Raw genomic sequence first — 27,157 nt, forward strand, 5'->3', positions numbered from 1 at the left:
GTAATGTAAGGCATTAGAAAAAAAAAAATGGTAATATTTTACTCGGTACAATTCTCAGTAACACGCGTTACAATGCATTTTAAACCCGAAATCAATTGGTGTGTTGTTTTTATACAAATTTGCCAAAAGTGTGAAAGCCGGTCCGTGTAACGCTACACTATGTTAATTCATCGCTGTTCTTAGCAGGCTCCATGAGCTGGACACGGAGCGGCTCCCGGTCAGTCAGAGCGCAGCCGACCCGGCACACCGAGGATCAACAGCTGAGGGGCGGCGGCGAAGCCGGAGGCTCCGATTCAGGTAATTTCGCAACATAACACAGCGCCTTCAGGGTCATTAAAAAAGTCATACGGCAAATCTGGAATGAAAAATGGCACTGTTATTTCATCCCTGAATCCCGTTCATGAACACAATATCTAATATCAGTTAACGAGTCGTTTTCCGTTTCTCGTTTTCCGTTTTTACGAATAACGGGATACGAGTCATTTTCCGTTTTTCGTTCTTTTATTTTGAAGCGAAACACATCACATCCTGCTGTGTAATGAGCTGCATTGAACACAAGAAGATCTATTGAGAACAAAAAAATCCATATTTCCTTTTATTTTGGCGAAAAGTAATGCAAAAGTAATGTAAAAGTAGTGTAATGCCTTACAATTCAAAGACAGTAATATTGTAATGTAACTAATTACTTTGAAATGACAGTAACAAGTAATAAATAATGCATTACGCTTTTGAAGTAACTTGCCCAACACTGGTCCTGTGTCTTCATCATGGCCTCCCCCAGCTGGTTGTCCCTGTACCACCTCAGCTGTCTCCTTTTGATGCAAAGGAGCACCCTATCTCTAAGGGAGACGTCAGCCACCCTCCTCAGGAAACTCGTTTTGGCCGCATGTACCCGCGATCTAGTTCTTTCAGTCGTGACCCATCTCTCATGACCATAGGTGAGGGTAGGAACGAAGATTGACTGGTAGATCATTAGCTTTGCCTTCCGGCTCAGCTCTCTTTTCGTCACAATGGTGACGGTACAGCAAATACCGCTCCCGCTGCTCCAATTGTCTGGCCAATCTCACGTTCCATTGTCCCCTCACTCACGAACAAGAACATGAGGTACTTGAACTCCTTCACTTGGGGTAAGGACTAATTCCCTACCCGGAGCAGGCAGTTCATTGGTTTTCGGCTGAGAACCTTGGCATCAGATTTAGAGGTGCTGATCCTCATCCGGACCACTTCACATTCGGCTGCGAACCGATCCAGTGAGTGCTGGAGGTCACAAACCAATGATGCCAGCAGGACCACATCATCTGCAAAAAGTAGTGATGAGATCTGCAGCATACTGTACTGCAAACCCTCCTCCTTCTGACTACGCCTCAATATCTTGTCCATGACTATCACAAATAGGATTGGTGATGAAGCGAAGCCTTGGCGGAGGCCAATCCCCACTGGAGGGTAAGTTCGACTTACTGCTGGGTACACGCACACCGCTCTTGCTTTGGGAGTACAGAGATTGGATGGCCCTAAGAAGTGACACCCTCACCCCATACTCCCACAGCATCTCTCTCAAAATCTTCCGGGGTGTCATGACTGTGTGTTTTTGATGTTTTGGTTTCTGGGTTTTTTTTGCAGTCATTCTGTCTTGTGTTGTCACACATTTTTCTTGTCTTGTCTATGTCATGACTGTGGGTTTTTGTAGTGTTGGTTTCCTGTTTTATTTTGTACTCCTTCTGTCTCGTGTTGTCACATGCTTTGCTTCCGGTTTTAGTTTCCCTCATTTTTCGTCTCGCAGCTGTGTCTCATTGTCTCGTCAGCCTTGCCTCTCGTTCTCTCCTATCACCATAGCCTGCCCTTGTGTTTCCACACCTGTCTGTCGTCGACCTTATCAGCCCTGGTGTTTTTGGTCTATCTGTTTCTGTTCTATCTTTCTCAGTCGTCTGTTTTATCCTGGGTGTGTCCACCACCTGATCTGTCCTGCCTATGTCCTGGTCTTTGTCTGGATTATTGTTTGTGAGTTTTGTCCACGGGTCTTTGTTTTTTGATAGTGTTTTTGCCCCTGTGGTCTCCCTGAGTTTTTGGACTTTTTATTTTTGTCATCTTATTATTATTATTATTATTATTCCACAACATACATGTAGACTGGATGGACATAGTCCCAGGTCCCCTCCAGGACCCTCGCAAGAGTAGCAAGTGGTCCCTTGAGTAAAGAGGTAAAGATAATGTTTGCATCCTCAACTAAAGAAAACTGAATGACTTAATATCTCAATAAATATCTATGCTATCTGCATCTGGAAACACCCTGCGGATACGAAGTACCACATGGGCTAGAATCATGACTCGTACCCTCTGCCCAAGGAAGCCCTAGCACCAGCTCACAAATCTCCTTTAGGCTAAATTTCTTTAAATGTAAAACATGGACGTGATATTCAGTCACATTCTACTCATGAAGACATTTATCTGTGCCTCTAGGGCTGGGCGATATGGCCTTTTATTAATACCGCAATATTTTTAGGCCATGTCATGATACACGATATATATCTCGATATTTTTCCTCAGCCTTGAATTAACACTTTGATGCATGCAATCACACCAGTATGATGATTCTATATGTCTACATTAAAATATTCTTGTTCATACTGCATTAATATATGCTAATTTTAAACTTTCATGCAAAAAAGGGGAAATCACAACTAAGTCAAAGTTAACAAAACTGTATTTATTAAACAGTGAGTGACACAAACATAAAATTGTCATTTCAAAACAGAAAGTGCACGTTTTTTGCAAAACTGTCACAGAGACAACATTTCAAAACAAGAAATTAGTGCACTTTTGTGCATGCTGTAACTCACATGGCATTTCAAAACACAAAATTGAAGTGCTGTTTTTGTACATTATGCCACTACAATATTTTAAAACAAATAAAGTGCCTTTTTGTGCATGTTGTCACTAAGATGACATTTCAAAACAACACTGAATTAAAGTGAGCAGTAGCAGCAGTGAGCGAGCAGCCGCTGCCCCCCTGCGCAGACCAGACAAGTATTTCTCTGCGACGGTTGACAAGCCCCTCTGCTCAGCTGTTGTTATTTTTTTCATTTTGTTTGTTTGTTTTCATCTCTCTACTCTGTTTAGACCGCGACCCTGAATACAGGATAAGCGGTAGAAAATGGATGGATGGATGGATGGATGGATACTCTGTTTAGATACACAAATATGATCACATTTTCAATCGTGGTATTTTATTTTTAATTGATCGGATCGTCTCGTGTCTCTTTGTGTGACTTCCAGTCAATTTTCAAATTGTGACCAAACTGTAAACTTCAACTACTGATTGATTGACAATAAAGTCTTTACAGTAATTTTAAAATGTGTCTTATCTTATATTACTCAATTATAGTCAGGAACACTGTATAATGTCTTACTTAGAGATATTCATTTTTATAAACACAATTCATAAACAAACAACTTACTGCTGTTTTCCCCTTATGTGTAAAGCACCATAGTCAGCGATATACTGAGTACATTTTGGAGTGAGAAGACATTCAGGCAGACAGGTTCCAACCCAGAATGTTCCACCATGTATGCAACCTTTTCCTCCAGCTGCTGCATCCATCTTGTACCCAAGTGTGAATCATGGTTATCATCATGTTATGTGAATAATAATCTAATCAGACAACTTGGTGTAACAAACAATAACATTACCTGTGGTGTCTCCATTGTTGGGGTTGTAGCAGGAGCAGATTTGGTTATCAACAGTTAACTATCAATATCAATATGATTATCGGTATTAATAATTATTTTTAATATATTATCATGATATAATCATGAATAAACGGGGCACCACCCTGGGATCAGGGAAAAGATAACAATCATCGTGATCATTGGCATGGAAGCATAAAAACAATCGAACAATTAAGAAGGGCGTGAAATTCAAGCACTAGCCTTCACAACCTGCTGTTATCCAGTGACATATACACAACAAGCACAAGAGACCGCTAGCTATAATATAATAAGATTTATTAAAATCAGTAATAATGATCACAATCAATAACACTGCAATTAACAAAGCCTTATTACCTAACTACCTAACATACAAAACTAAGCTAAACAGAAGGAGAGACACACGTGGAGTGTGTGCGTATGTGTGTGCGTGCGTGCGTGTGCGTGCGTGTCGAGAGAGAGAGAGAGAGAGGGAGAGATGGCTATGTGCGGCCACCAGATGGAGCTATTCCTCACAGCGTTCAGGGGCGGAGCCACTGATGTCCGATGGGGTAGCGAGAGAGAGAGAGAGGTGGAGCTATTCCTCGCAGCGTTCAGGGGCGGAGCCACTGACGTCCGATGGAGTAGCGAGAGAGAGAGAGAGATAGCCGTATGTAGCCACCAGATGTAGCTATGTCCCTAGCGTCCGCCGGGAACAGCTGGCTTAGGACACGTGTGTGTGTGTGTTAGCGGGACACAAACAAAGAGAGAGAGAATGCGCGAGCGATATTCTGAGGCACAGAAGCCGTGCCGCTATCACCCGGGCGCGCGTGAATGAACTGGCGTTTATTCCGCGAGACCGGTCTTTTAACTGATAGTAGAGGCTTTCTGAGCTTGCGAATATGGCGGAGGTTAGTCGGAAACACTGTTACAGAAATCAACCCAGCTGCGTGGGTACACGATCAGCATTCACATACAGCAGCACATGAACCAACGGACTCGGCGGTCCGCGATCAGAACTTAAAACACATTAACAAGAATTACAAGCATGTCCTACACTATCGAATCTCTGCTTCTGCCCAGACAAATAGCCTCTTACTTTTGTCGATGTGAGATGCGTCGATGTGAGGGTTTCGTCCCGTGCGGTGATGGCGTTCCTTGACGCCGGCAACGGACAGTAGTTCGTGGGCGCTCGTTCAGCGCCGGATCCAATTGGTTGAAGAAAACCGTTAGTTATTCTTCCTTCTGCAGGGAAATGATGAATCGCGGGGCTCGGCGATTTAGTCAGCTGATTTCAGACAAAGACGGGTCGAGTTATCCGTTCTGCTGGCAGCTGGGACGAAGAAAGTTTTTCTTCTTACCGCGGGGAACGGGAGAGTCGCGCTGTCGCGGTGGTCTCCTCGGGATCCAAAATGATAAACAAAAGAAAAATAAAACGAGTAGAGAAAAAGAGGGGTAAAACAGTCTGTTGCTCGTCCAGCGAGTTTGGGGGAAAGACTGCGGCCTAGGACAAAGGAAAACGTTGCAGACGTAATGTTCACCTCCTGGTGTAACGCAAGTTACTTTGGAGAGAGGAGGTTCTTCTGGTGACGCCGGGATTTATAGCTCACAGCTGGTCCGGGGGACCCCCTGGAGTCCCATGCAGTTGCCAGCCAATAGGGCACCAGTTGTGTGACGTCAGATCTCACGACCAGGTGGAGGTGACACTGAAATGGTGGTTGTAGTTTTTTATCTCCTTTGTCCCATTGTCTGGCCGCATTGTGTAGGCTTTGTAGGCCGCATTGTGTAGTCCTAACGGTTAGGTCCCAACACCATGCAGCATACATTTTCAGTGTTTGAAGGCATTGTTGCACAATTCCCACATGTGCACCTAGACAAATAAAGTGAATAATTTGAGCATTTCCACAATAACATTTTTGTGAATATGGTAACCTGATGGACTTTGCTGACAAGCTGAAGTGGAAAAGCAGTAAGCTTCATGTTTGAATTTGGCAACCTTAAGTTTGTAACCTAATGTTGAGATGGAGCACAATCATGTACAGAACACAGCACACAGCCTATTATTCACAATTCAGCCTATAATTCAGCACATAATTCTGGAGGACGACGATGATACTGACCAAAATCTGTTTGTTGTATTGTAGGGAATCAGGTGTTTAATCGTGTGTAAATGTTCGTCAAGCAGTATGTCTGGAAAGAATTTCTGCAATTGTTTTGCGGTCACACAATTGTTGACATTTGCAATGCAGTCCGGTCTATAACACACCAGTTGGTATGACTTGAGAGTGCTCTTGGGAGTGTTCACTCTGAACTTTAGAAAACACTGTCTCCACATGAATCTTCATTCCACCCACGCCATAGACGAAAAGAGTTATTTCTTTACTTATGGGGTTCAGTCTGATTGCATCCTTGTGGTTTATGTGATCAGTGTATGAGGAAAAGTCTATTAAGGTATTAAAGATTTTCTGTTCGGCATTACCTGTGACCTTGAGAAGAATCATAATGACTGGCAACTCTTGCAATCCAATTTCCACTAGTAGACCTGACTAATCTTTTATAGTACTGAAGGTTTTTGATGTAGTGTTAGAGAATGCATTTCGACATTGCTTTGCCAACTCTAGCAAAAGTTTGCGAAAGAACATTATACTTCTTCTTACCTTTGTCTTACTCTGGACCAAGTCGGATCTTTTCCTGACCTGTTCTGCTTCTGTAAATATTTAAGCTCTTACACTCAATATGTATGTCACTATAGTGCATTTTTACACATTTCATGATCAAATATCTCATAATATAATTTCAATCTTTATAGTATTAAGATATTCATATGATTAATTAATTAATTAATACTATTACATAAACAGATAATGTAACATCAAATTGCACAACCTCTTCAAACAACACATCTTTCTCTTTTGAGCCTATAACATGCTTCAGTTAACATACACAACAAATTACCAGACATTAATTATTTAACCATGCTTGATACTCATAAACCAGAATGTGACTCAAAGTTATGAATTCTTTCCTTTTCTCATCACCACTCGCATCTTTCCACTTGACAAACATCACTACATTCACATACAAATATTATGGTTGAAGTAAGAAGCCAGCATCTTACCGGCTGTCTCTCCGGATTTTGTAGATGTTTGTATTAGTCCTGTGCAATTTTCCAGACAGATCGCAAAACAGCAATGTTGCCTACCACAAATGTTTTCCCTGCGTATATTAGCGTGGTGATTACATCTATGGATCTGTTTTATTTCATGGACTTTCGCGCCATTTTTAAGTGGCTCGGGCAGCGCTTAGTTTATATGCATTTCTTATCCCTCTGAAGCCCAATATTTTGTAAAACTGTAGTTTGACCTCTTGGATGAGAGGAGGAATGTGTCTTCAAAAACCTAAAGCAAGTCCAGTTGCCTGCGATAAAGCTTTAGTGTAGCAAAATCTGCTTGGAATTTAATTTTAAAAATGCTTACTTCATATTCATATTCATGTTTAAAATTAAAAAAGAGAAATTGTTTTGGCTCAAATTAATGCAGTACATCTCTTAAATGAGAGTTTTGCTTCAATCGTTCAATGTGGCCTTGAGACCCACAGTTTTAGTCGACCACATAGATGGTATATGAGGAGGGATCTGATGGTCTGGTCTCTGATGCCGTAGATGAGAGCACTTAGACATCTGGGGAAAAGGGTTAAACACACATAAAGAACACTACGGATTCGTATCAGTGTTAACCTGTCAGTGTTTTTTGAGATGGCAGTAACCAAGGGGTTGTGTATAGTTGAACAGAGACTGAGGGCCAGCTGCAACAAATGCAGCAGCAGTGTGTTACGAGCCTTACAAGCTGAAGCTTTGTCTGTGGAGGCTGACCTGGCTGCTATCATCACAGCAACAAAAGAGGAAGTGACTGCCACACTAGCTGATACAAACACAATAGAATTGTACACCTTGTCGTAATCATCTGACAATCGACCAAGCTGTATTCTTTCCTTGGCACAAAATTCTTTCATCTGCAGACTCGCCATGTCTTGAAATGGATAATCTAACAGTAGAAGAACTTGTATGAGTACATTAAGTGAGCTGCATGCCCAAATCACAATAATAGCCACTGCTGTGTTTCTGATGGTAATAATGGTAGCGTGTCTCAGTGGGTAGCACACGGCCACATATCTCTCCAGAGACATCACCACCAGTGTTAGAGGGGAGATTACATTTGTGAGATCAGTAAGCATGGAAAAAACACAACATACTGGATATGTCAGTGTTATTCTACAAGCAGCCAGTAGGTAAAGTAATTGGCTCAGTGCCATCTGCATGGTGTCTGCACAAAGGAGGTTAAACAGAAGAATGTAACGGGAGGTCTCACGAAACACCAATTTACTCCTCAAAGTGAATAACATAATCCCGTTAATTAAGAGAAACACACAGCATGACACTGTAATTGGAGCAGAAAACAACATCATTTCCAGTATTCCCCATTTCTGCTGTTCAAAAGTGATGTTCATTTGAGATGAAGTTTCATACAACATAATTCAGCCAATTATGGGAGCCACTTGAAATCGAGATGGGTATTTTCTATCTACATTCAAGTAACCTTAAATAGCATTGAAGTCCTTCCAACTCTATTGGATCCTTGTTATTCAAGTATAACACAGAAACAAAATTATCTTACACAACTTGCCCTATCAGAAAAGTAAAAATCCCATTGTTTAGGCAGTGATGTCTATTGAGTTCACATGCAAAACAGAAAGTTATCCAAATGCGGTGATGGTTGGCATGTTGGTTGCCGTGCCTGACTCCATGTGAGCAGAACTGGTCTGCAGGGTTTGTCAGATGCATTTTAAGAAATCAACCCTCACACCCACTTCACGTGATATCATCACACATAAACATGGCAACTGGATCTGTGAAAAACAGTAATGGGTGATGTAATGGTTTCAAAGTTATTTCTCTATACCCTAGTCCATGTCATCATATTTTCATTTGTGGATATGACACGAGTATGGAAGTAATTCTGTGCCATCAGTTTGACTATGAATTTCTATGATTGACATTTTTTAGTATCAAAATCAGACATTGAAGTTTAAAAACCATCAAATTTCTAGCACTGAAAAAAAATCAGTATGAAAAAAATCAACATCTCAAAAAAATTCAGTGTAAAAAAAATTCAATTCCTAAAAGAAATTCAGTCTAAAAAAATTCAATGTCAAAAAATTCAGTCTAAAAAAATTCAACATCAAAAAATTCACTGTAAAAAGAACCACACTCAACATCCGGGTCACCAGGGAGAAGCAATCTATCCCTGTCTCAATTCAGCCAATGTTCAGCCAATCACGTTACGCTCCATTGGTCATGTGACACCCACCCAGGTCGGCCATGGCCACAAACGCAGGTGATGGTGCGTGTATTCTAAATGCAATACTAACGTACTGCCTACTACACACTCAACGTGTATGTACTGCATACTGCCTACTAAATGAACGTTTGAGTATGCTGTTACCCTCAGACTGTTCACATGGAAGTATACACATCTCATACTACATTTTCTTTTTAACTTTATTGACGTCTCATCCTCATCTTCTCTCACGTAACGGAATCGATTACGTTAGCAGTTCTAGCTCCCGTTTAATGGAAATTACTTATCAAAATAGAAAGCATGATGACTATTACACTTCATTAAATATTTCTAAATATTTATTAAGTCAAACTACCATTGTCAAATGTTTTCTAGTTTATTATATATGTGCGCTCCCACGCTTTCCCACTCTTCATCTTACCTGAGTAGCTGCTTTCACTCACCATCAATCGTGACTATTAAGCAGCTTTTATCGATCATTAATTGTCCGTTCATAGATCGTATTAAGGCTCATTTATGCTTCCATTTCGTGCGTAAATAGAGACGTGCGTTATCAACGTTTTAAACGTCGCTGCCTGCCTGCATGCTTTCATGTGTCCTCTATGTTGGAATGGACGTTGGGCAAAACATCCTCTAGAGGGCGTCGTTCACATTAAAACGTTACTCCAATAAAGTTTAAAAAAAATAAGTTTATCACAACAACAAACATGGCGACTGGACAATGGAGGAGATAACGATCCTGCATCTATTGAGAGGGAGGCAAAATCGCAGGCAGCGTTGTAGACGGCGGTGGTCTGTGAGACCACTGAATATATCCCGAGTGTGGACGGAGACTTCCAGTCATTGGTTTTACCGATGAGAGAAATTGACGACGAATGTCATTTTCAGTATATCAGGATGTCCGTCGGGGCTTTCGACAACTGGCTTCGCCGGGTGGCTGCTCACATTAAACATGGGAACTCGCACAATTCACCGGTGACACCGGCTGAGCGACTAGCGGTCACCATTCGCTTCCTCACGTCAGGGATCAGTCATTTTTAAAACGTTTTTTAATTTGTGTATGCTATTCACGGCACTTTCTGTGTACAATGCCCGACACTGCCCCCACGATTTCCGTTGGATCTGCAACGTTTGGTCCGTATCGGTACGCATCCGCAAGCTTGCAGGATACGGACAGAAATACGGACGAAATGTACGCAGAGAACGGACGGAGCCTTCTGTCCGTTCTATGGTGTTGTGCTGAACTGTAAGACTGTTTTGCCAAATGATCTTAGAGTTTTGAGAATGTAATTTCTGTTTCAAGAAATGAGCCAAACCAATGGAGAAAAACTGTAATATGATTAAGACACTCTCTCCCCTGCCAGCATGTAGTCTACTGAAAATGTTCAAAATAACTGAGCATATTTTAATTACATTTTTGTATTCAACATAAAATATTATGCAGGTTTACTTTTTTATAGAATAAATATGTTATTTTTTCACATTTCAGAAGAATACAAATAGTCTCACTCGCATTATTGCATGTTTATTTCATGGATATAGAATTTTGGTTACAAGTTATGAATTGTCCTTGAATCGAATCGCCAACTACTGTATCGTTAATCGAATCGAAATGAACCCAAAGATTAGAGACTAGACACCCCTAGTGTCTAGCGTAGAGCATAAATGAGCCTTTATACCTCTGACCGTGGGACACCAGCACTTTCACCACGGAGACGACGGAGGCAATCGGCCCGACGGAGGAGGAACATTTCATCACTCTGAAGTAAGTAATATGACTTATCTGGTTTAAATAAGTTCCTTTATTATTTGATCATCAATAGACATGCATATGCATGCATAAACAAAATCAACAGACATGTAGGCTAATATAAGTCATTTAATAATATCATGGATGAGTTTGGTGGGATAAAAAAACAAGTAGTGGCCTATTAGTGAATCATTTATTAGACAAATAATCCATGTTATTTCTACAGGTTGCAATACGTGAACGATAAGAAGAAATGAGTAGTTTATCAACAAATGAATAGGAAAACATTCAGAATAAATGTAATATCTCATGTTTTCTGTTACAGGTTGGTACCAGAGGGCCGTACTGCAGGTCAATCCTCATGTTCCCCCGCTGGGCCTCTACTTTGGGTAACAGGATTTAAGGAAGGACCTCCGTCTTTCAAGGCATTCCATGGAGAACCTCGTCCACTGCATTGCTAACAGAACATATGGGTTGCATGTCCATAGTTCCACGGTTGTGATGGCGATGAAGCCAACGAGCCACTCCAGCAGTCCTGGGACATCTTCAGAGGCTCCAGCAGTCCTGGGATATCCTCAGAGACTCCAGCAGTCCTGGGATATCCTCAGAGACTCCAGCAGTCCTGGGACATCCTCAGAGGCACCAGCAGTCCTGGGACATCCTCAGAGGCTCCAGCAGTCCCGGGACATCCTCAGAGGCTCCAGCAGTCCTGGGATATCCTCAGAGGCTCCAGCAGTCCTGGGACATCCTCAGAGGCTCGTAGCTGCAGCGTCTGCTCCAAATGTCCAGATCCCTGTGTTGCAGGAACATGATTATTGTTGATCTTTTATTTTTGTTTATCAGTAGTGCAGTTTATAAGTAATACCACACAGTATAAGCTTTTACAAATGTTTCCTGTTAAATGTTTTACGATTATATCTGATGTTCTGTATAAATCTAAATAATAAATATCTGAATATATATTATTGTTGACTCATGTTTCCTCTTATGGCCTGCAGGTCTATTTCCCTCCTGCTCTGGAGGAGAGACCCTGCTGCAGTGGTTGGCATCATGGCTGAGGAGATGGGGTGTAGTGGGGTAATAGCAGGTCTTTGCTCCATCACCTCATCCATGACAACAAACACTTCCAGTTTACAGCAGTGACCTCTCCTCCCTCAGGGCTGACACCTTCAGTTCATACAAACAACATATACAAACACTTCTCATAATCATTGTTTAGATCAACTATTCACCACTAGTCATATATTATAATATGTACTGTAATACTTTACAACATGGGATCATCTTAATGGACTCTGATGTTTTAATACATTGTAGATATTACCAAGCACTGACTTTGACTGGTTATTTATAAGAAAGATAACTTCATCTTTTTTCTTTTATGCTGTAGTGTTCAACACTTTAAACTGCTTCCAACTCACCTTGTATTTCTGCTCCACCTTCCCTCCATCCCATGTTCTTTAATAAACATCCTGTATGAAGATTAGCAAGTTGAAACAGAAATGTTTCAGGTAGACATCTCAGGAGAGCAGTATATCTCCCATCTATATATGCTGGTGTTCAACCTTATATCATTGAGAAGCTAAATATGCAACAGCAGAACTTAAACGGAGCCCTGTATATGAGAATTACAACATTAAAATACATGTTCTTACATGAAGCCTCTTACTGCAGCATTCCTCCTGCTGGTGAACTTCTCCTTGTTCCCTCCACCAAATGAGGCACTCGGTGTTTTCATCCATCCCTTTAACGAACAACGATGCACCGCGTTATTAAAAGAAAATTATAATTAGTAAATATGTAACCACGGTTTAAGATAAGCACTATCTTCTTAGTTAACGTCGCAAAAAACGGCACATTTGCCGCTACGCTCGCTAACCTATGTGGTAAATTACCGTCAGTAAGCTAGCCGGCTAGCAGGACCTTCGATTCGTAACGTTATCGTACAATTCCAACAACACTAAAGTAACGTTCATTATCAATATGATTTAAAAGTCAGCTGAAAACATAAAAATCGTGTTGGGTTATACTTACATGTGTACGCGGTTTGTGTCGAGCTGTCGCCAGAATCACAGCATTCGTCCGCCATTATCTAAAAAGTTTCAGAAGTCAGACGAGCCGCGATGCATTTTGGGGAAGTTGAGTAGATCTAGCAAGGTCCGCTGCATTGGCAAGAATTTCTGCTGAAATTCTTGCCAATGCAGTATACATCCCGGCATTTCTCACGTACACAATTCACGTACCATTGTATGTAGACGCACTACGTACTCAAATATACGTCACATTTTAGTACGAGTAGGACGTTAGTATGGCATTTCGAACACAGCCCGAGTCTGAATACTCTAACATTGCAAGTCTCATAGGCTCATCAAGATTCTCGGCAGGTTTGAGTCAACCGATCCCATACGCCATTGCAACTACTCAGTACTCTTGCGCGAGACTTGCATTGTTTTGGCAACGGGCTGCTGTTTAGCTGTAAGCAATCGTTGCTATGTTGTAACATAGTCATACATATGGACATAACAGCTTCATGGATTTATTACGGACATGACGACTGCACTGCTCGATCATTTCTTTATGGATACAAAATCAAAACTACAAGGAAAACGTTTATTTCTTCCTTTCTGCGGTGACTGGGAGGGACGAGCGCGTGCTCGGCAATCTACTGCTAATGTCTACGGGGTGATTTGAGGTGAGTAACTCCATGCAAAAACACATATTTATTCATTTAGTCATTTCACCACACTATTTGAGCTAAACGAGCGCTGTTGTGTCTCTTAAGGACCCAACCTGTGTTTTATTGGTCTTGGAATTATTTTCTGAGGCTCAGAAAAGCAGATAAAACTTGCCCCTATGGGTTAGCATTGGAGCGAGTCTGGAAGGCTGCCAGGCAGGTACAGATCTCGGGCTAGGCACGTACATTTTTGTCTGTTTTTTTGCTTCTGAAAAGTCGGGATGACCCTGGGGACAACGGAAATGGGGTGAAAAATGACCAGATTTCTCCTTTAACCTTTCTGTCGTGTTCGGGTCAAATCTGACCGATTTCCTACTTTCATCAATCATAAATATTGTGTTTTACATTTTATTGTCTCAAGGCCTTATGATATCCTCCACACTAGGCATTTGAACATATACAATTGATGATCACCACTTTCGTTGAATTTTGAGTGGTTAAATCAACTTTGTAACACCTGTGGTGTTCCCGGTCAAAAATGACCGCCATAGGAAATTAATGGGTGACCCTAGTTTGTGTTCATCCATCAGATAGTATACAACCACAAATCCACCACTACACACACACACACACACACACACACACACAAACACACTACAACCCACGTGAAACCCTTTCAGACTGAATAATTAGGTGTCTCCTCTTCTCACCTCTTTCCTACACGTATGTGCCTCTCCCCTACGTGAACCACACTTTTTGATACAAAATGCATCATATCTTCACACAGACCACCTATATAAAGCTTTATTTGTGTACTGCTGTCATTTTACTCTGAACACAATGAGTAGGCGCCTGATAAGACGATTTTCTACCAGAGAGGCTCTTGACCTTTTTTTTTCAAACTGATGAAGAAGGTATTAAAGTTGAACCGGAAATAGAGGAGGATGTCTCAGAAATAGAAGACAACATTGATCCTGATTTTGACCCAGACCATTGTGAGACCGACCAGTCAACAGATGGTGAGGAAGAGGCCCCTGAGGAAGAGGAACCTGGGGAAGAGGCACCTGAGGAAGAGGAACCTGAGTAAGAGGCACCTAAGATGACATTCCAGTCCAAGGATGGCAACATGCTCTGGTATTCATCCACCCAGGACAGAGGAGGCAGAGCAAGAGTTTAGGATATTGTTAGGATGACGCCAGGGCCAACACGGAACGCAACATCTCATGTGGATGACATCAAGTCCAGCTTCCAATTCTTTTTACCAGAGTCCATTATGGAAATTATACTGATGACAAACGTGGAGGGGAGGCGTGTGTTTGCAGACACATGGAAAGCATTGAACCAGGTAGACATCCAAGCCTACATGGGTCTGTTGATTTTAGTAGGAGTATATCGGTCCAACAATGAGTCTGTGGGATGTGGAGTCAGGGAGGCCTATATTCTGGTCAACTATGTCCCTGCAACAGTTTCATGTCCACTCACAAGTTATCCGATTTGATGACAGAACTTCACAACCTTTCCGACCTTGCCTACGTTTGCAAGGCGCATTCCGACCTGATTGCAAAATGCCAATCCTGTGTGTGAAGACATACACACACACACACCCCCCACACACACACACACATGGATGATGTGTTTATGCTGATGTTCTGATGTTTTGTGAATTTGGTCTCTGTTTTGATTTTTTGATTTTTTTTACAGTACATGCAAATTTTGGAATAAAGTGTACAATTTCAATATTCACTGCAGTTATTCATGTAAACCAGTAGTCTGAGACATTGTTAACAGCTTAAAGGGGTGTAAAATCAAATTTGGTGATGATCAGTGTTTTTTGTGTTAATGTAAGAGCAGTTAAAACAGGAAACGAACACGACACAAAGGTTAAGGTAATAAAGTTAACTTCAATGTATTATGTTGACATCATAAATAATGCAGGAAGAATATGAAGTACTGTTGCAAGATGAGACCACATTTATTTTATTTTTAATTATTAATTCAAAACCCATATCGACTTTAAATAAATGGACATCAAATAAATTATTTTAGTCATATTCTATATTTAAAATGTTAAGTTTTTGACCTGTGTCCCAAATCAATACAGTACATGTGTACAGAGTATGTTTCAATGATTCAATGTGGCCTAGAATGAGACCTACAGTTTTAGTCGACAACATAGATGGTATATGAGGAGGGATCTGATGGTCTGGTCTCTGATGCCGTAGATGAGAGCGGTTAGACATCTGGGGAAAAGGATGATGCACACATAAAGAACACTTTGGATTCGTATCATTGATAACCTGTCAGTGTTTCTTGTGATGGCAGTAACCAAGGGGTTGTGTATAGTTGAACAGAGACTGAGGGCCAGCTGCAACAAATGCAGCAGCAGTGTGTTACGAGCCTTACAAGCTGAAGCTTTGTCTGTGGAGGCTGACCTGGCTGCTATCATCACAGCAACAAAAGAGGAAGTGACTGCCACACTAGCTGATACAAACACAATAGAATTGTACACCTTGTCATAATCATCTGACAATCGACCAAGCTGTATTCTTTCCTTGGCACAAAATTCTTTCATCTGCAGACTCGCCATGTCTTGAAATGGATAATCTAACAGTAGAAGAACTTGTATGAGTATATTAAGTGAGCTGCATGCCCAAATCACAATAATAGCCACTGCTGTGTTTCTGATGGTAATGATGCTAGCATGTCTCAGTGGGTAGCACACGGCCACATATCTCTCCAGAGACATCACCACCAGTGTTAGAGGGGAGATTACATTTGTGAGATCAGCAAGCATGGCAAGAACACCACATACAGGATATGTCAGCCTTACACTACAAGCAGACAGTAGGTAAAGTAATTGGCTCAGTGCCATCTGCATGGTGTCTGCACAAAGGAGGTTAAACAGAAGAATGTAACGGGAGGTCTCACAAAACACCAATTTACTCCTCAAAGTGAATAACATAATCCCGTTAATTAAGAGAAACACACAGCATGGCACTGTAATTGGAGCAGAAAACAACATCATTTCCAGTATTCCCCGTTTCTGCTGTTCAAAAGTGATGTTCATTTGAGATGAAGTTTCATACAACATAATTCAGCCAATTATGGGAGCCACTTGAAATCGAGATGGGTATTTTCTATCTACATTCAAGTAACCTTAAATAGCATTGAAGTCCTTCCAACTCTATTGGATCCTTGTTATTCAAGTATAACACAGAAACAAAATTATCTTACACAACTTGCCCTATCAGAAAAGTAAAAACCCCATTGTTTAGGCAGTGATGTCTATTGAGTTCACATGCAAAACAGAAAGTTATCCAAATGCGTTTCCCCGATGATGGTTGGCATGTTGGCTGCCGTGCCTGACTCCATGTGAGCAGAACTGGTCTGCAGGGTTTGTCTGGCATCACATGCATGTTAAGAAATCAATCCTCACACCCACTTCACGTGATATCATCACACATAAACTTGGCAACTGGATCTGTGAAAAACAGTAATGGATGATGTAATCGTTTCAAAGTTATTTCTCTATACGCTAGTCCATGTCATCATATTTTGGTTTGTGAACATGACGAGTGTTTTTCTGATTTGGAAAAAAAGGATTTTGTGGTTCGTACTTCTTTTTTTTTAATGTAATACATTTTGTCTATGAAAACGTATCATTTTTAAACAAATGGAAGCTCCAATTAGAACAGTGTGAATACATATGGCCTCATGAAAAATTTGGGGTTTAAATATGATAGAGAAATCAAGTTACACATTTTATTTTAAGCACTCTCTTTCATCATTGGAAACGTTTTGTTCTCTAATGTCTTTTATGCATTTTAATTATCAAGAAGATTATTTTGTTCCTATCAAAAATGTCAATCGGGACTACAGTAATGAATGTTCTAATTGTATGGTTTAGTTACGTTTATAAGCAGACAATCATTTCAAGATATGCATTTTATATTTACAAACATGTTTTGCTCAATCTTAAAAAATCAATCATCGTCAACCGCTTGATCCAGGGTTTGGTCCCGGGGGCAACAGCTCCAGCAAGGGACCCCAAACTTCCCTTTCCCGGGCCACATAAGCAAACTCTGACTGGGGCATCTCAAGGCGTTTCAAGGCCAGTCTGGAGATATAGGGCCCTAGTTTCGTAGACCAGGCGCAGTCAGCATTCAGCGCACCTGCGCCACGCCGACGGGGTGTGTCCGCCTGGACTTTGCAAGTTTCGTGCACCGCGCAGGCTCGCGCAGGCACACCTCCCGTCTCGCCCACCCGCGCAAGTGGAAAGAGGGAGGAGAAGCAGGCGTGAGTGGGAGACGAGGAGGAGACGAGGAGGAGACGAGGCGTGGACTGGGATTAATACAGCCGATTCAGATCTTCACCAATCAAATGAGCTCCTCTCCTCACCTTTAATGCGTAAGGGGAGGTTCAGTGCAAGTTCCGTCACTTGACAACCCGATGACAGGCGTATCATAATAATAACAATGCCGATATTATAAAAAACAGGAGAGAGAGAGGGAGATGTTTTGGTCCGAGAGGCTGAGTTTCCGTTATGCGTGCCATCCGCCTTTGATCTGACGTCAGATGTGACGGGACAATCTATATAGATATAAATTCACGTGTTGATTCAATTAGTTGCATTAAATAGTGTTTGTTGTGATTATGTATTGCATTTAAATGTGCCTGGAACTGTGGAAACCTGCCTGTGAGGCCTCGGTGATGTGTGCGCACTGCGCGCCGTCAGCCAAACCTCCACTCCGCCAGCTGTGATTCGCATTGAATGAATGGACTTTATTTACGCCTTGCGCCGAAAGTAGACCAGGTTGGAGCTGGCGAGCTTTCAGCGCAGTCTCGGCGAGGCTTTTTGCCATGAAACTTCCGCTACGCCAAGCTGAATCTGTGACGCCTCCCCCTGCTGCGCCGCCACACCCATCTTGGCGCAGCGATCCACCAAACTGCCAAACTGACCGTGCGCAAGGCTGCGCGGGTCGAAACTTGCATTACGCCGGCTCCGCCACCCTGCGCCGCCCTGCGCTGCGCCACGAAACTAGGGCCCGTTCATGAACACAATATCTAATATCAGTTAACGAGTCGTTTTCCGTTTCTCGTTTTCCGTTTTTACGAATAACGGGATACGAGTCATTTTCCGTTTTTCGTTCTTTTATTTTGAAGCGAAACACATCACATCCTGCTGTGTAATGAGCTGCATTGAACACAAGAAGATCTATTGAGAACAAAAAAATCCATATTTCCTTTTATTTTGGCGAAAAGTAATGCAAAAGTAATGTAAAAGTAGTGTAATGCCTTACAATTCAAAGACAGTAATATTGTAATGTAACTAATTACTTTGAAATGACAGTAACAAGTAATAAATAATGCATTACGCTTTTGAAGTAACTTGCCCAACACTGGTCCTGTGTCTTCATCATGGCCTCCCCCAGCTGGTTGTCCCTGTACCACCTCAGCTGTCTCCTTTTGATGCAAAGGAGCACCCTATCTCTAAGGGAGACGTCAGCCACCCTCCTCAGGAAACTCGTTTTGGCCGCATGTACCCGCGATCTAGTTCTTTCAGTCGTGACCCATCTCTCATGACCATAGGTGAGGGTAGGAACGAAGATTGACCGGTAGATCATTAGCTTTGCCTTCCGGCTCAGCTCTCTTTTCGTCACAATGGTGACGGTACAGCAAATACCGCCCCCGCTGCTCCAATTGTCTGGCCAATCTCACGTTCCATTGTCCCCTCACTCACGAACAAGAACATGAGGTACTTGAACTCCTTCACTTGGGGTAAGGACTAATTCCCTACCCGGAGCAGGCAGTTCATTGGTTTTCGGCTGAGAACCTTGGCATCAGATTTAGAGGTGCTGATCCTCATCCGGACCACTTCACATTCGGCTGCGAACCGATCCAGTGAGTGCTGGAGGTCACAAACCAATGATGCCAGCAGGACCACATCATCTGCAAAAAGTAGCGATGAGATCTGCAGCATACCGTACTGCAAACCCTCCTCCTTCTGACTACGCCTCAATATCTTGTCCATGACTATCACAAATAGGATTGGTGATGAAGCGAAGCCTTGGCGGAGGCCAATCCCCACTGGAGGGTAAGTTCGACTTACTGCTGGGTACACGAACACCGCTCTTGCTTTGGGAGTACAGAGATTGGATGGCCCTAAGAAGTGACACCCTCACCCCATACTCCCACAGCATCTCTCTCAAAATCTTCCGGGGTGTCATGACTGTGTGTTTTTGATGTTTTGGTTTCTGTGTTTTTTTGGTAGTCATTCTGTCTTGTGTTGTCACACATTTTTCTTGTCTTGTCTATGTCATGACTGTGGGTTTTTGTAGTGTTGGTTTCCTGTTTTATTTTGTACTCCTTCTGTCTCGTGTTGTCACATGCTTTGCTTCCGGTTTTAGTTTCCCTCATTTTTCGTCTCGCAGCTGTGTCTCATTGTCTCGTCAGCCTTGCCTCTCGTTCTCTCCTATCACCATAGCCTGCCCTTGTGTTTCCACACCTGTCTGTCGTCGACCTTATCAGCCCTGGTGTTTTTGGTCTATCTGTTTCTGTTCTATCTTTCTCAGTCGTCTGTTTTATCCTGGGTGTGTCCACCACCTGATCTGTCCTGCCTATGTCCTGGTCTTTGTCTGGATTATTGTTTGTGAGTTTTGTCCACGGGTCTTTGTTTTTTGATAGTGTTTTTGCCCTTGTGGCCTCCCTGAGTTTTTTGGATGTTTTTGGTTAGTTTTTTTTATAGTGTTTTTGCCCCTGTGGTCTCCCTGAGTTTTTGGACTTTTTATTTTTGTCATCTTATTATTATTATTATTCCACAACATACATGTAGACTGGATGGACATAGTCCCAGGCCCCCTCCAGGACCCTCGCAAGAGTAGCAAGTGGTCCCTTGAGTAAAGAGGTAAAGATAATGTTTGCATCCTCAACTAAAGAAAACTGAATTACTTAATATCTCAATAAATATCTATGCTATCTGCATCTGGAAACACCCTGCGGATACGAAGTACCACATGGGCTAGAATCATGACTCGTACCCTCTGCCCAAGGAAGCCCTAGCACCAGCTCACAAATCTCCTTTAGGCTAAATTTCTTTAAATGTAAAACATGGACATGATATTCAGTCACATTCTACTCATGAAGACATTTATCTGTGCCTCTAGGGCTGGGCGATATGGCCTTTTATTAATACCGCAATATTTTTAGGCCACGTCATGATACACGATATATATCTCGATATTTTTCCTCAGCCTTGAATTAACACTTTGATGCATGCAATCACACCAGTATGATGATTCTATATGTCTACATTAAAATATTCTTGTTCATACTGCATTAATATATGCTAATTTTAAACTTTCATGCAAAAAAGGGTAAATCACAACTAAGTCAAAGTTAACAAAACTGTATTTATTAAACAGTGAGTGGCACAAACATAAAATTGTCATTTCAAAACAGAAAGTGCACGTTTTTTGCAAAACTGTCACAGAGACAACATTTCAAAACAAGAAATTAGTGCACTTTTGTGCATGCTGTAACTCACATGGCATTTCAAAACACAAAATTGAAGTGCTGTTTTTGTACATTATGCCACTACAATATTTTAAAACAAATAAAGTGCCTTTTTGTGCATGTTGTCACTAAGATGACATTTCAAAACAACACTGAATTAAAGTGAGCAGTAGCAGCAGTGAGCGAGCAGCCGCTGCCCCCCTGCGCAGACCAGACAAGTATTTCTCTGCGACGGTTGACAAGCCCCTCTGCTCAGCTGTTGTTATTTTTTTCATTTTGTTTGTTTGTTTTCATCTCTCTACTCTGTTTAGACCGCGACCCTGAATACAGGATAAGCGGTAGAAAATGGATGGATGGATGGATGGATGGATACTCTGTTTAGATACACAAATATGATCACATTTTCAATCGTGGTATTTTATTTTTAATTGATCGGATCGTCTCGTGTCTCTTTGTGTGACTTCCAGTCAATTTTCAAATTGTGACCAAACTGTAAACTTCAACTACTGATTGATTGACAATAAAGTCTTTACAGTAATTTTAAAATGTGTCTTGTCTTATATTACTCAATTATAGTCAGGAACACTGTATAATGTCTTACTTAGAGATATTCATTTTTATAAACACAATTCATAAACAAACAACTTACTGCTGTTTTCCCCTTATGTGTAAAGCACCATAGTCAGCGATATACTGAGTACATTTTGGAGTGAGAAGACATTCAGGCAGACAGGTTCCAACCCAGAATGTTCCACCATGTATGCAACCTTTTCCTCCAGCTGCTGCATCCATCTTGTACCCAAGTGTGAATCATGGTTATCATCATGTTATGTGAATAATAATCTAATCAGACAACTTGGTCTAACAAACAATAACATTACCTGTGGTGTCTCCATTGTTGGGGTTGTAGCAGGAGCAGATTTGGTTATCAACAGTTAACTATCAATATCAATATGATTATCGGTATTAATAATTATTTTTAATATATTATCATGATATAATCATGAATAAACGGGGCACCACCCTGGGATCAGGGAAAAGATAACAATCATCGTGATCATTGGCATGGAAGCATAAAAACAATCGAACAATTAAGAAGGGCGTGAAATTCAAGCACTAGCCTTCACAACCTGCTGTTATCCAGTGACATATACACAACAAGCACAAGAGACCGCTAGCTATAATATAATAAGATTTATTAAAATCAGTAATAATGATCACAATCAATAACACTGCAATTAACAAAGCCTTATTACCTAACTACCTAACATACAAAACTAAGCTAAACAGAAGGAGAGACACACGTGGAGTGTGTGCGTATGTGTGTGCGTGCGTGCGTGTCGAGAGAGAGAGAGAGAGAGAGGGAGAGATGGCTATGTGCGGCCACCAGATGGAGCTATTCCTCACAGCGTTCAGGGGCGGAGCCACTGATGTCCGATGGGGTAGCGAGAGAGAGAGAGAGAGAGAGAGGTGGAGCTATTCCTCGCAGCGTTCAGGGGCGGAGCCACTGATGTCCGATGGAGTAGCGAGAGAGAGAGAGAAAGAGAGAGATAGCCGTATGTAGCCACCAGATGTAGCTATGTCCCTAGCGTCCGCCGGGAACAGCTGGCTTAGGACACGTGTGTGCGGCGTGTATGTGTGTGTGTGTGTTAGCGGGACACAAACAAAGAGAGAGAGAATGCGCGAGCGATATTCTGAGGCACAGAAGCCGTGCCGCTATCACCCGGGCGCGCGTGAATGAACTGGCGTTTATTCCGCGAGACCGGTCTTTTAACTGATAGTAGAGGCTTTCTGAGCTTGCGAATATGGCGGAGGTTAGTCGGAAACACTGTTACAGAAATCAACCCAGCTGCGTGGGTACACGATCAGCATTCACATACAGCAGCACATGAACCAACGGACTCGGCGGTCCGCGATCAGAACTTAAAACACATTAACAAGAATTACAAGCATGTCCTACACTATCGAATCTCTGCTTCTGCCCAGACAAATAGCCTCTTACTTTTGTCGATGTGAGATGCGTCGATGTGAGGGTTTCGTCCCGTGCGGTGATGGCGTTCCTTGACGCCGGCAACGGACAGTAGTTCGTGGGCGCTCGTTCAGCGCCGGATCCAATTGGTTGAAGAAAACCGTTAGTTATTCTTCCTTCTGCAGGGAAATGATGAATCGCGGGGCTCGGCGATTTAGTCAGCTGATTTCAGACAAAGACGGGTCGAGTTATCCGTTCTGCTGGCAGCTGGGACGAAGAAAGTTTTTCTTCTTACCGCGGGGAACGGGAGAGTCGCGCTGTCGCGGTGGTCTCCTCGGGATCCAAAATGATAAACAAAAGAAAAATAAAACGAGTAGAGAAAAAGAGGGGTAAAACAGTCTGTTGCTCGTCCAGTGAGTTTGGGGGAAAGACTGCGGCCTAGGACAAAGGAAAACGTTGCAGACGTAATGTTCACCTCCTGGTGTAACGCGAGTTACTTTGGAGAGAGGAGGTTCTTCTTGTGACGCCGGGATTTATAGCTCACGGCTGGTCCGGGGGACCCCCTGGAGTCCCATGCAGTTGCCAGCCAATAGGGCACCAGTTGTGTGACGTCAGATCTCACGACCAGGTGGAGGTGACACTAAAATGGTGGTTGTAGTTTTTTATCTCCTTTGTCCCATTGTCTGGCCGCATTGTGTAGGCTTTGTAGGCCGCATTGTGTAGTCCTAACGGTTAGGTCCCAACACCATGCAGCATACATTTTCAGTGTTTGAAGGCATTGTTGCACAATTCCCACATGTGCACCTAGACAAATAAAGTGAATAATTTGAGCATTTCCACAATAACATTTTTGTGAATATGGTAACCTGATGGACTTTGCTGACAAGCTGAAGTGGAAAAGCAGTAAGCTTCATGTTTGAATTTGGCAACCTTAAGTTTGTAACCTAATGTTGAGATGGAGCACAATCATGTACAGAACACAGCACACAGCCTATTATTCACAATTCAGCCTATAATTCAGCACATAATTCTGGAGGACGACGATGATACTGACCAAAATCTGTTTGTTGTATTGTAGGGAATCAGGTGTTTAATCGTGTGTAAATGTTCGTCAAGCAGTATGTCTGGAAAGAATTTCTGCAATTGTTTTGCGGTCACACAATTGTTGACATTTGCAATGCAGTCCGGTCTATAACACACCAGTTGGTATGACTTGAGAGTGCTCTTGGGAGTGTTCACTCTGAACTTTAGAAAACACTGTCTCCACATGAATCTTCATTCCACCCACGCCATAGACGAAAAGAGTTATTTCTTTACTTATGGGGTTCAGTCTGATTGCATCCTTGTGGTTTATGTGATCAGTGTATGAGGAAAAGTCTATTAAGGTATTAAAGATTTTCTGTTCGGCATTACCTGTGACCTTGAGAAGAATCATAATGACTGGCAACTCTTGCAATCCAATTTCCACTAGTAGACCTGACTAATCTTTTATAGTGCTGAAGGTTTTTGATGTAGTGTTAGAGAATGCATTTCGACATTGCTTTACCAACTCTAGCAAAAGTTTGCGAAAGAACATTATACTTCTTCTTACCTTTATCTTACTCTGGACCAAGTCGGATCTTTTCCTGACCTGTTCTGCTTCTGTAAATATTTAAGCTCTTACACTCAATATGTATGTCACTATAGTGCATTTTTACACATTTCATGATCAAATATCTCATAATATAATTTCAATCTTTATAGTATTAAGATATTCATATGATTAATTAATTAATTAATACTATTACATAAACAGATAATGTAACATCAAATTGCACAACCTCTTCAAACAACACATCTTTCTCTTTTGAGCCTATAACATGCTTCAGTTAACATACACAACAAATTACCAGACATTAATTATTTAACCATGCTTGATACTCATAAACCAGAATGTGACTCAAAGTTATGAATTCTTTCCTTTTCTCATCACCACTCGCATCTTTCCACTTGACAAACATCACTACATTCACATACAAATATTATGGTTGAAGTAAGAAGCCAGCATCTTACCGGCTGTCTCTCCGGATTTTGTAGATGTTTGTATTAGTCCTGTGCAATTTTCCAGACAGATCGCAAAACAGCAATGTTGCCTACCACAAATGTTTTCCCTGCGTATATTAGCGTGGTGATTACATCTATGGATCTGTTTTATTTCATGGACTTTCGCGCCATTTTTAAGTGGCTCGGGCAGCGCTTAGTTTATATGCATTTCTTATCCCTCTGAAGCCCAATATTTTGTAAAACTGTAGTTTGACCTCTTGGATGAGAGGAGGAATGTGTCTTCAAAAACCTAAAGCAAGTCCAGTTGCCTACGATAAAGCTTTAGTGTAGCAAAATCTGCTTGGAATTTAATTTTAAAAATGCTTACTTCATATTCATATTCATGTTTAAAATTAAAAAAGAGAAATTGTTTTGGCTCAAATTAATACAGTACATCTCTTAAATGAGAGTTTTGCTTCAATCGTTCAATGTGGCCTAGAGTGAGACCCACAGTTTTAGTGGACCACATAGATGGTATATGAGGAGGGATCTGATGGTCTGGTCTCTGATGCCGTAGATGAGAGCACTTAGACATCTGGGGAAAAGGGTTAAACACACATAAAGAACACTACGGATTCGTATCATTGTTAACCAGTCAGTGTTTTTTGAGATGGCAGTAACCAAGGGGTTGTGTATAGTTGAACAGAGACTGAGGGCCAGCTGCAACAAATGCAGCAGCAGTGTGTTACGAGCCTTACAAGCTGAAGCTTTGTCTGTGGAGGCTGACCTGGCTGCTATCATCACAGCAACAAAAGAGGAAGTGACTGCCACACTAGCTGATACAAACACAATAGAATTGTACACCTTGTCATAATCATCTGACAATCGACCAAGCTGTATTCTTTCCTTGGCACAAAATTCTTTCATCTGCAGACTCGCCATGTCTTGAAATGGATAATCTAACAGTAGAAGAACTTGTATGAGTATATTAAGTGAGCTGCATGCCCAAATCACAATAATAGCCACTGCTGTGTTTCTGATGGTAATAATGGTAGCATGTCTCAGTGGGTAGCACACGGCCACATATCTCTCCAGAGACATCACCACCAGTGTTAGAGGGGAGATTACATTTGTGAGATCAGTAAGCATGGAAAAAACACAACATACAGGATATGTCAGCCTTACACTACAAGCAGCCAGTAGGTAAAGTAATTGGCTCAGTGCCATCTGCATGGTGTCTGCACAAAGGAGGTTAAACAGAAGAATGTAACGGGAGGTCTCACAAAACACCAATTTACTCCTCAAAGTGAATAACATGATCGCATTAATTAAGAGAAACACACAGCATGGCACTGTAATTGGAGCAGAAAACAACATAATTTCCAGTATTCCCCGTTTCTGCTGTTCAAAAGTGATGTTCATTTGAGATGAAGTTTCATACAACATAATTCAGCCAATTATGGGAGCCACTTGAAATCGAGATGGGTATTTTCTATCTACATTCAAGTAACCTTAAATAGCATTGAAGTCCTTCCAACTCTATTGGATCCTTGTTATTCAAGTATAACACAGAAACAAAATTATCTTACACAACTTGCCCTATCAGAAAAGTAAAAATCCCATTGTTTAGGCAGTGATGTCTATTGAGTTCACATGCAAAACAGAAAGTTATCCAAATGCGGTGATGGTTGGCATGTTGGTTGCCGTGCCTGACTCCATGTGAGCAGAACTGGTCTGCAGGGTTTGTCAGATGCATTTTAAGAAATCAACCCTCACACCCACTTCACGTGATATCATCACACATAAACATGGCAACTGGATCTGTGAAAAACAGTAATGGGTGATGTAATGGTTTCAAAGTTATTTCTCTATACCCTAGTCCATGTCATCATATTTTCATTTGTGGATATGACACGAGTATGGAAGTAATTCTGTGCCATCAGTTTGACTATGAATTTCTATGATTGACATTTTTTAGTATCAAAATCAGACATTGAAGTTTAAAAACCATCAAATTTCTAGCACTGAAAAAAAATCAGTATGAAAAAAATCAACATCTCAAAAAAATTCAGTGTAAAAAAAATTCAATTCCTAAAAGAAATTCAGTCTAAAAAAATTCAATGTCAAAAAATTCAGTCTAAAAAAATTCAACATCAAAAAATTCACTGTAAAAAGAACCACACTCAACA

At 41.5% G+C, this 27,157-nt stretch overlaps 3 protein-coding genes across 3 annotated transcripts; all 3 read right to left on the reverse strand.

Annotated features, from left to right (window-relative positions):
- Positions 1-7,257: 7,257 nt before the first annotated feature.
- On the reverse strand, positions 7,258-8,154 carry LOC311025347 (odorant receptor 131-2-like; the record flags this gene model as incomplete). The annotated part of the gene is made up of 1 exon (XM_084028198.1): positions 7,258-8,154. Exon 1 carries the CDS (start codon positions 8,146-8,148, stop codon positions 7,258-7,260), a length of 891 nt encoding a protein of 296 aa, XP_083884324.1. The 5' UTR covers positions 8,149-8,154.
- A 7,463-nt stretch (positions 8,155-15,617) lies between these two features.
- On the reverse strand, positions 15,618-16,427 carry LOC311025348 (odorant receptor 131-2-like; the record flags this gene model as incomplete). Its single annotated transcript, XM_084028199.1, has 1 exon — positions 15,618-16,427. One exon carries the CDS (start codon positions 16,425-16,427, stop codon positions 15,618-15,620), a length of 810 nt encoding a protein of 269 aa, XP_083884325.1.
- Positions 16,428-19,250: 2,823 nt separating this feature from the next.
- Positions 19,251-26,285, reverse strand: LOC311025349 (odorant receptor 131-2-like; the record flags this gene model as incomplete). Its single annotated transcript, XM_084028200.1, has 3 exons — positions 19,251-19,373; positions 25,480-25,563; positions 25,650-26,285. The coding sequence occupies 3 exons, from the start codon at positions 26,283-26,285 to the stop codon at positions 19,251-19,253; spliced, it is 843 nt and encodes a 280-aa protein (XP_083884326.1).
- Positions 26,286-27,157: the final 872 nt, after the last annotated feature.

Source organism: Eutrigla gurnardus (assembly GCF_963514095.1).
Source record: "Eutrigla gurnardus genome assembly, chromosome: 15".
NCBI lineage: Eukaryota > Metazoa > Chordata > Actinopteri > Perciformes > Triglidae > Eutrigla > Eutrigla gurnardus.